The 10,382-nt window shown below is 41.4% G+C and overlaps 1 protein-coding gene across 2 annotated transcripts in view; it reads right to left on the reverse strand.

Annotated features, from left to right (window-relative positions):
• Positions 1-10,382, reverse strand: part of lama1 (laminin, alpha 1) — a 33,676-nt gene extending 23,294 nt beyond the window's left edge. For both annotated transcript variants that reach the window (XM_084938767.1, XM_084938766.1), the window contains exons 1-22: positions 10,199-10,382; positions 7,999-8,169; positions 7,680-7,792; positions 6,715-6,766; positions 6,409-6,599; positions 6,123-6,302; positions 5,949-6,038; positions 5,731-5,848; positions 5,446-5,624; positions 5,162-5,252; positions 4,881-5,038; positions 4,656-4,796; positions 4,406-4,564; positions 4,214-4,315; positions 3,829-4,043; positions 3,497-3,608; positions 2,887-2,997; positions 2,627-2,754; positions 2,457-2,543; positions 2,169-2,380; positions 317-423; positions 46-226 (exon numbers count right to left, since the gene is read on the reverse strand). In XM_084938767.1, the coding sequence (XP_084794893.1) occupies positions 46-226; positions 317-423; positions 2,169-2,380; positions 2,457-2,543; positions 2,627-2,754; positions 2,887-2,997; positions 3,497-3,608; positions 3,829-4,043; positions 4,214-4,315; positions 4,406-4,564; positions 4,656-4,796; positions 4,881-5,038; positions 5,162-5,252; positions 5,446-5,624; positions 5,731-5,848; positions 5,949-6,038; positions 6,123-6,302; positions 6,409-6,599; positions 6,715-6,766; positions 7,680-7,792; positions 7,999-8,169; positions 10,199-10,253 (2,953 nt within the window). In that variant the 5' untranslated portion in view covers positions 10,254-10,382. The remainder of the gene's footprint in view (positions 1-45; positions 227-316; positions 424-2,168; positions 2,381-2,456; positions 2,544-2,626; positions 2,755-2,886; positions 2,998-3,496; positions 3,609-3,828; positions 4,044-4,213; positions 4,316-4,405; positions 4,565-4,655; positions 4,797-4,880; positions 5,039-5,161; positions 5,253-5,445; positions 5,625-5,730; positions 5,849-5,948; positions 6,039-6,122; positions 6,303-6,408; positions 6,600-6,714; positions 6,767-7,679; positions 7,793-7,998; positions 8,170-10,198) is intronic.

Below are 10,382 nucleotides of genomic sequence, written 5' to 3' on the forward strand. Positions count from 1 at the left end.
ATGTCAACAAATCAGCATGAAGACTTGTAGCTTACAGTTTATTACCTATGCAGCCTTTGTCATGGAAACCATAGTAACCCCTACTGCAGCAGTCACATTTGTGTCCAGTCACACCCTCTACACACTGGCACTGCCCCTCCTTATCACATGATTCAAACAGAGATCCTGATTTGTTGCAGCCACATGGCATGCAGCCATGGCCACTTTGCAGCCCATAGAATCCTGACTGAAAAACAAGTTTTACACAAAGTATAAATGAAAATAACAAACACAAAACAGAAACAGTGTATGCCACACATGCATGTGTGTCTCTCACCTTGCAGTGGTCACAGGTGCGTCCCGTCACATTCTCTCTGCAGATACACTGGCCTGTTGTGACATTACATTGACTGGAAAGGGCCCCGTTGACATCACAGTCACATTCTGAAAGAAAGCCCCACTTGCTGTCAAAAATTACGTGAAACTTCCTACCCGTTAACAGCCCAGGTCAAGTGACACCACCTCTACAATAGTTTCTTAAAGTTGTTTGCTGTTTACTGAGAAACAGTACAGCTTCTAAGAGCTTTTGGGCTTTTGATTGTTTTCACCTCTCTGTGCTTTCTCTTCCATCTTCTTTCCCCTCACTCTCAACTATTTGCAGCAGCCCTGTGTATGGTTCTCCTTATAGGGGAGTTCTTCCTCTCTACCACAAAGGTAACTGCAATATACAGTTCCTTGAGAAATGCTAATTAAATAAAACTGAATTTAGCTACATTTTTGTATCTGGAAATTCAAGTTTGATTTACAACAGTTGTGCAGACGGGAATGACTGTGAATCTCAACTCTTTTCAAAGTCTGGAAAACAAGGAAAAATGTACTGCTATAAATTATCAACAGAGTGCAGTTTGATTATGTCACCACTAGATAGTAGTATATGCAATCACAAGTACTGATACACACTCACACATAGTCACAGACAGTCATGTGACAGCAGAACAAAGAGGCCATAGGTCGAATCTAATCTGGATTTGAAAAGATCAACATTTCAAACAAAGGCAGTGAGTGTTTCTCTGTGTAAGCAATTCTGAGTGCGCCTGGGTGTGCGTTTCTGGGAGTTAGTTTTTTCCACACTGACTTCACTTTCCAGACTGAGAGCCTAATTTTCACTATGACCCATTATGCTTATTTAAACTATTCATGTATGTTGTGGTTAACATATTTAGTGTTTTGCTGTGATGGTTGAAAGGTCTTGCTTTTTCCTTGCCTGCTAGTCTGCTAGGGTCTGAGGGACATAAATTTCATTACTGTATGGTGAGTGCGAGCGTCCATGCAGAGGTCTGTGTGACAGCCAGTTTTTCTTGACTGTGGACTAATCCATGGAGACTTTAAATTACAATGCACAACTGTGCGTTGGCCTGTATAACAGGAATGACTCAACAGACTGTGTCCATGTCCATGACAGAGTATAATCAAGGCTTAAGAGCCCTCTTTCAGCAGAATGAAACCTCAGGCAGAGCCAGGCTCAGGGAGGGGGAGTGATCTACCATGACTGGTTGGGGGCTGAGAAGAAAAACAAAATGCTGCTTTTATTGCAGGGATATTGGAAAATGTGGTACTATAAAGTCTTTAAGAAACAATGTGGCCTGATTATCAGGACTGCATATGTGAGAAAATGATTTTAAATTCAATTCTGGATTTAACAAGAAGCAGGTAACTAGAAGGTGATCTGGGAGAAATATGATCTCTTTTCTAGTTTCTGTTAACACTCTCAATGTGATGTGGTGGATCAACTGAAGATGAACAAAAGCATAAGAGAACATTATATTTATTTACACATATCCATATCCTGGTCAATAATGATTCCAAAATTTCCCAAGTGTTACTGGAGGCCACGGTAATGCTGTCTCTTATAAGTATACAATTAGACAGCGTGATTAATTTTTTCATGAATTTAGAAGTGGAAAACTCGATCTCATCCAGACTTTTATGTGTTTAAGACATAGCCGCGTGGATACTATTCACACAGACTATGTGAATGGTCACAGTGGAAGTCGATCACTAACCTTTCAGTGTGAGAAGAATTCACATTAACAAATTGTAATCAATCATGTATCTAAAATGGTAAAATGGCCCATTTAGTCATTAAGTGTGTATCATTACTGATGTCAAAGCAGATATGTGTAGCCTACCCCGACAGTCTTTGGTGTGCACAGCATCTCCATAGTACCCAGGCCGACACAACTCACAGTGTCTCCCTGCTGTGCTTCCGAGGCAATGCAAGCATTCCCCGGTGACAGTATCGCAGTGTCCTGCCTCACTGATGTCCACATTACCGTTACACTCACAGCGAACGCAGGTCCCACTCACTACCTGTGGGTTCCCATAGAAACCACTAGCACACCTGAAGACACAAACCCATGTGTTATACTGGATTATCAAATTATCATTGGGTTGATCAGCTTTTCAATCATACATACTTCTCACAGTTGGTTCCAGTGTACCCATCCTGACACTGGTCACACAGTACCTGTCCAGATGCATCCAACACACAAGTGGGACTGAACCTAGGGCACAGAGGTATTCTTACATACTGTCTGTACTAATAAAGTTTAATTCGTTTGAATGAGGTCCAACGACAAAGACAAACCTGTTGGATGGCTCCGTTAGAGGGCATGGACACAACTGACAGTCATCTGTTGTTCCCTCTGTAGCATCACCATAGAAACCCAGAAGACACTGATCACAATGAGGGCCAGTGGTGTTGTGGGTACAACCCTGAGAAAAGTTAGACGGACGAATCAGTAAAAGGTCAGAGATAGATGACCACACAATGGACAGGGAATGAACCATGTGTCAGAACAGCAGGTGAGAACTGTTTTTGATTGTTCTGATTGTGACGTGACTCACCACACAAACTCCATTGATGTCACACTCAGTGGCATGATCATTGCATTCACACTGCATACAGTTTCCTCCAAACAAGATTCCACCCACTCTGTAGAAACCTGGTAGGCACGACTAAAACACAAAAATGCACAAACAATTAGGTATTGAAATGATATTATTAAGGATGCACTCCAATTTCACTTTGTCACATACACAGTACAACATGTAATGAAATGCTTGTGTCCCAGCTGCGCATAGGCTGCCGACGTAGCCGCGCCATTCCAGGTCTTGGTTTTAGCATGGGGGGTCTAGCGACGACCCTTATTGGATGCCGGTGGGAACTCCCGCTCCAAAGGTGTGAAGTCTTACCACTACACTACCCAGCTGCTGCACTTCAAACTTATTCTGGGCTTAACTGATTAGCAAACAATAAAAACATAGCCCTCACCTGTCCTTGAATTGAGAATTTCATTTAAAGGAAGGGGCTGAGTCTAAAAAAAGTGCAAACTCCTCTGTGGTAAGATACTATTTTTTTGGTTTTTTTTTTTAATTCTGTCCCTTGAATGTTGAAAGTCTGCATTTCAATAGCATCCAAAATTATGAAAAATAGTTTCAGTCTTAAATAAATTACCTCACAGGAAGTGCCACTGTAACCCCACGGGCATTCACATCTCTCCACAGCAAGTGCTTGAACCTCAGAATGCGAGCTAGCGTCACCGATGTCCAGAGAGACGGAGCTGAGGCTGTGATAAACAGAGACAGTCAATATTCCATCTTCAGCAGAATGCAGCAGTGTTCATACTGATGTTGGGCTCCTCCTGCAGAATTGTGCTGGGGAGATGACTCGATAGGACTCAAGCTTCAGGTTAAGTGAATCTCAGCCTTGCTATCTGAGTCTTTTTAATCTCCAACTCAGCCTTAGATAAGTGATTTGACCATATGTTATCATTTACTTTTCCTCACCGTATCGTTCCGGTGGCGGAGGTATTCAGGTAAACTCTGATAACCAGTGACGTCACATCGGCAAGAACCAATAGCAGGTCATCTCGGGTAACATGCCTGCCTGTTTGGTCATACGCAAATTGCTGCCAGACCATTGGCACGTTAACCAATTGCTCAGCCAGTGTAGAGAGGGATAGTGGGAGAAGACGTGAAAGACGAAGAGCCAAACCATTACCCTGAGAATGAGAGAGTTTCTTCAGTCTGGATGTTGAAGCCCTTCAAGAGACCACTGCTACATTTTCAATATAAAACATGCACTGTGAAAATGTAGATGGTGTCTGATAACAACACAACATACCAATCTAGAGAAATCAAAATAGTGATATAATCACATGTCTGTTCTCACCTTGATAATGATGTCACAGTGGGCGGACAGGGTGGGGTTTTCAAAGTTAAGTGGAGCATCATAAACCACAAAGTAGTTCAGGAAACCTCCATAAGACAACAGCTACAGACACAGACAGAGAGAAGTCAGAAAGTAGATGGAGAGACTGGCATGTGTTTGGCATAATGAGCAAATATGGAAATGGTAGCTTACCTTGTTGCCAAGGAAACTTTGGGGTGCTGCCCACCACAGCATTTGTTGGTGGGTGGCACCAGAGGAGATGTTGCTATGAATGGGTATCTCATTGCTGTGAAGTACAGGGGTGGTGGTGATTGTTTCAGAGGGGAAGAGCAAAGCTTCTGCAGTAACCACCTGAAAAAAAAACAACCCCAACATAATTAGAGGTTCTTCATGATGTAGGCATGCAATATGGTGCTGTTACCTGAACACAGGTATTTTTTACCTGCCGTATGGACAAGCCAGAGCTCTCGCAGACATCAGACACACCAAAGCAGAAGCAGCTGGTACATCCGAGAGGATTGCTCTCCTGGAGGTTAAAAAAACCTGGCTTGCACAGATCACAGTGAGCTCCCATCACATTCTCCTGAGGATGAGAGAACAGGTAAGGTTATGGACCAGGTGAAACATCAGAAAGCAGGTCAGATATTGAAGAGCAGGTGGTGTTTACCTTGCAGATGCAGGGGCTGCATGGGTCAGTGTTGATGCTGCCTGACAGGCTACACTCACAGCGAACACACTGAGGAAAATCTCTGTATCCAAACGCACAACGGTCACACTGTTGACCTGCAAACCCCTCCTTACACATGCACTGACCTGCAAGCAAACCTAAACGTACACACACACACACACACACACACACATCCAAGAAATATAGTTATACTACAAAAAACTGCTGCAGAACAACAATACTACTGCTACTACTAATAATAATAATAAAAATATACTAACCTGGCTGTGTGTCTCTGGCGCAGACTGAAGACTTTGAGCCTCTCAGATCACATTTACATTCAACACATGGAAAGTCAGAATATGGAGAAACCTACACACACACACACACACACACACACACACACACACACACACACACACACACACACAGATCATGCAGAGAGACATTCTGAGTCAGGATCTCCAGATATAGTTTTACTTGTGTCAATACTTTAGCAACTCTGTGGTATTAATTGCTGCATTATGTCAATAACCTTAGCCAGTTTGTAATATTGTGTCAGTACCTCAGCAGGTCTGAAGTATCCATCTTTGCAGGTCTCACAGTTGATGCCAGCTGTGTTTTGCTGACAGTTAAAACAAACTCCACCTCCCTGACGAACACCGTGAGTGTTTAAACTCAAAGAGAGTTCAGAGATGGTTTGATTGTAGTAACAGTCGTCTGCTTTATTGTGACAGTTACATTCTGAGAGACAAACAGAGACAGGTTAACAAATAGCACACAGAAGTTGACGGAAATGGTACTCAGTGTGTTTAAGGGTGTTTCTTTCTTTCTTTCGGGTGTTTCTTACTTTCACACGTGTTTCCATCGGAGATGGTCCCTGGTTGCCACGGCTGCTGATGGTAACCTGGGCAACATTCGTTACAGCTTTCTCCACAAGTATTGTGCTCACATACACAATGAAGCTTCTGTACTCACACACACACACACACACATACATATATATTTTACCTGGTGAAACACTTTACATATGTTCCAATATACAGATGCTCGGGCGTTTGCCGTTACCTTGCTAACAGGGTCAAGTGGGCAGCTCTGAGCATGTCCATAGCAGATACACATCCCACCCACAGAGATGTCTTTGATGGAATAATAATACTGAGAAACACGGTAACACAAAAGGTATCAGAAAGTACAAGTCAGTTTATTGGTCAAAGATCAACTTTTTGCAGCTTATCTCACCCTCCGAGTGACAATAGGGTCAATATCTCGAGGATCGCGAGCACTCAGGGTCATCAGGTCGGCATTCAGTGTTCGGATTCGCTGAAGTCTCAGTCTGATGTAACGTGCCGACGTAAAATTCAGCAGATCTGAGGTTAAATCATCGGCTCCAGGTCGGCCATTAATTAGGGAGGTATGGATCTGAGAGACAGAAAGAGGCACAAGGAGAAGAAGAAAGGTCAAAGAGGGACAGATGCTAAACAGAAAGGGAGACAGATAACATGAGCATAGCAAGTGCAAGCCTCACCTCTCCATGCTCTAGTGGGTTTAATCTGGAATAATAAGATGTACAGATGACCTCTGTATCACTCTTATAGGTTGGTGGTCCCAGTCGTGGTGTGATGTTGTAGCGATATAAACACTCAGAGTCACTGATGGCATAAAATTGCCAGGGCTCAAAGGAAACTCCATCCAGAGACCGCTCAAGGATCCAATTACCTGAGAAACAGACAGATCAAAATAGCAAACATGGAACGATGTCTTAAATATTTACTCTGTGATTGTGTCTGAGGTACAAAGGCAGATAAACAGGCAGTACATGGGCCAGTCTCACCTGCTCGAGGAGAATTAGCAGCCTTGATAATGATGTACGCGATCTGAAAAATCTGGACAGCACAAAAGTTCAAAGTTACTCAAAGACTTTGAGTAAAGAACAGAGGATACTGGCACTGTTCATCTGGTTAATGTATTCCTCTGTGCTTTTATTGTCCCCTCTGGTCATGAAAAGAAACGCAAAACTTTCATTTTTCAAATTTTATTCATAAAGCACCATTTGACATCAACGGTCGCCTTAAGGTGCTTTATTTTACAAGGCGAATATTAGAAAGGAAAAAAAAAAACCTATAAGCAAGCACTTGGTGACAGTAGGAAGGAAAAACTCCCTGTTCACAGGAAGAACCAGGCTCAGGGAGGGGCCGCCACCAGCCACAACTAGTTAGGAGTAAAGGGAAAGAGAAGATGATGCCATAAAGTAAATACAAAATGCAGCTGTTAAAGCCATATAAAGCTATCCAAAGCTCCCTCCCTCCAACACCTGTATGACTTGCCCTAATTGATGGAAGAACACATTTTGCTCTCTACCAGAAAATCCTGAAGGAACATGTCAAGTGTGCATGGCTTACACTGATGATGACGAGTCAACTGTTTGACTCCTTCAAGAATTTTTGAAAGTAAAGAAAGGTCATAAATAGGTCTATAGTTGGTGAATTAAGCGATAGCTTTTTAAGTAATGCTTTAATTACTGACACCTTAAAACCCCTTTGTATGGAGCTCGTTAATAAAGATATATTAATCATATTTAAAACTGAGGTATTAATTAATGGGGTCTCAACGGCATTGTTTAGAAAAATACATTATTGAAGTTAACTCGGAAAGATTGATTGGACAGAAGGAGTCTAAGTAAATATCAGTAGATATTAGAGTTGCTGTCCTTGATATTTTTCCTCTAATGGTTGCATTTTTATCTGTGATCATTCTTTATGTTTTAGTCTGTGTGGGTCTTACTTGTGTTTGTGTTACCTGTTTCAAATCCAGTGTGATGGTAATCCAGTGAAACTGTTGTCCATTCTTGATACTTGGACTTTGCCACCACCGATTGGTTCCATCAATAGCATTTGTAATTGGATGACGTTCTGCACACAGAGATGAATACTGTAGTAGTGCACTGGAATTTCATAGCTAAGTGCAAATGGTACTTTACTGATGCTGCAAAATGTTTAATTTAAAGGTAAAATGTGAATTCATTTGGATCATTTGAAGTGATCTGTGTGATTCTGGTTCTGGATTAAAGCAAACTGGACCTTTGATGTAAAAAAGAATCTGGAGTCTTGTCTCGTACCTCTGGACAGAACGGAGTTGGCATCACATTTGAGACAGTGTGGGTTCTTTATCCTCCGTCCTGGAACGTGCTCCACCAGCTTGCAGTAGACTTCAGGTTCTGGGTCTCCACATGTTGCATTACTGCTGATTACTGCATTACTGGCCAGATTCAATATGGCAGGAAACAGACCTGTAGTACAGTTACATTAGAATGATATAAGGGGAGACATTAGTGATCTGATGAATGAATGAATAGATTAGTTCAGGTCTTTTTACAGGTATGCTCTCAGATGAGTCACTGTCTAAAACCTCGGTGTTACTCTTGTGAGATCATGACTTGTTTTTGTAATAAAAAGACAATTCTGAATGTTTACACTATAACCTTTATTTTGAAACCTTCTCACATAAGGGCAGAATATTTGCATCTTTAGGTGAGCGGTCTCAATGGATACTCAGTGATTACATCTCCGGGCCTCAAAGCCTAAATATATTGGAGCCATAAACAAGTAAAGTCTCTCAGACACTACTGAAACCCATCTACCCCCACAGCCTACCACCTCACCAATCACACAGACATACACAGTCTATTGACTCAGCTGCAGTTTCCCACTGAGATTCTCACTGTGTTAAAAATCTGAATTTTAGAACCATGGGACTCTGAAACAGTGTGCATAGGTTTTTATTATTGAACAAAACAAACACATGAACCAACATGTGTTTGTTTTTTGAAAATCAATCTGGGTCAGAGGTCAAAGGTTGATCTGTTTCTTTTCTGACTGACTCATTCTTCAATGTCTTTTAGTACATATATCTATATCTATATCTATATCTATATATCTATCTATCTATCTATATATATCTATATATATATATATATATATATATATATATATATAGATATATATATGAAAGCATTTTTTTTAAATTGAGAATGTTTACATAGGTAGCAAGGAATAGAGATGTTATATCCTCAGGGTTCAAATATGAGGAACCAAAGTCTGATTGGAGCAAATTATTTAAGGCGAGACAGAATCGAACAACAGTGGAGGGGTTAATAAAATATGCAATCTATATGAGTCCACTGTGTGTGATGCTTTGTCACTATTATTATGCTATAATGCTGGTGCTGCTGGTACCTTGCAGTGAAATGTTGTTCAGCACTTAGTTTATATATTTTACATACAAAACAATACATCTGACTGTTTGTGTGTTGGGATGTGTTAAGTCAGCCATTTTAGGTTCAGGATGACCTGTCACCCTTCCCCCAACACACACACACACACACACACAGAGGTATTTAGGTTGTAGAGATTTGTCTATATATGTGTTGTGTTGTGTTGTGTTGTGTGTTTGGGGGTGGTGATCTCTGGGGAGTGAGGAAGGAGAGAAGAGTGTGACTGTAAACACTAATTCTTGATCTCTCTCCCTCTCCTTGTCTTTTGTCAGACACACATACACATACACACACACACACAGACACACAGACACAGACACACACACACACACACGCACACACACACACACACACACACTGTTCCACTGATTCATTCATGAGCCAGTGATAAGAGAAGTAAAAGTGCATGCCTAAACAGATTCGGGGTGATGAATATGATGATAAAGATAACATCACAGGTGCTCAAGCTTTAATCCAGATCAGATTTCCAGATATTTGACCTCTGATGGAAAAGTGGAGCTTAATCCCAAAGTTATTTGTCTCGAGTCTGCTGACTGAAACTTTTACAGAAAGAGGTCAGTGTGCATGAAATGTTCCTTAAATCAGAACAAACTGACCCTGACCGAAGACAAAACAAAGATAACAGTAGCATGTTCACTACATTACACTATTCAAAATACCCACAGTGCATGAAGACTCAAGGACTCAAAGATGCACATGTGATTTGTTTTAACAGTAACACACACACAGCTGAAAGGGAAACATACTTTAAACTATAGCAGAATACTACCGTCAAACTACTTTGGGAAACAAGAATAAAAGTACATTCTGTTTAAATCATCGACATTAGAGCCAGCTCTAATCACACTGATCAGGCTGCAGAGCTGAGATGGGTTCAACAGTGCTTAAACAGATGTGTAACCCTGAAAATAAAAACTTTTTCAGTGTTCCTCTCTGAGATTTTTTTGAATCTGTGAAGGTACTTGAGAATAAGAATTCAAAGCAGCTGTTAGAACTCAGCAAAGTTTTTAAAAAGGTGTCTCACCTCTCTGCTGAGCGACGGCTTGCCCCATCAACAACAAAAGCAGCAGCACTTTCATCCTCACACCCTTGAGTCAAATCTGAGTGTTGCTGTTATTTCGCGAGTGTTTGCTCCATGCAGCAGAACTAGAATTAACTGGTAGAATCAATGTGGCTCATAGGAATGCTTGCTGCAGAGTGCCTGAACA

The sequence above is a fragment of the Perissodus microlepis genome, chromosome 9 (genome assembly GCF_051167445.1).
Source record: "Perissodus microlepis isolate ML-2025 ecotype Zambia chromosome 9, ASM5116744v1, whole genome shotgun sequence".
Classification (NCBI taxonomy): Eukaryota; Metazoa; Chordata; class Actinopteri; order Cichliformes; family Cichlidae; genus Perissodus; species Perissodus microlepis.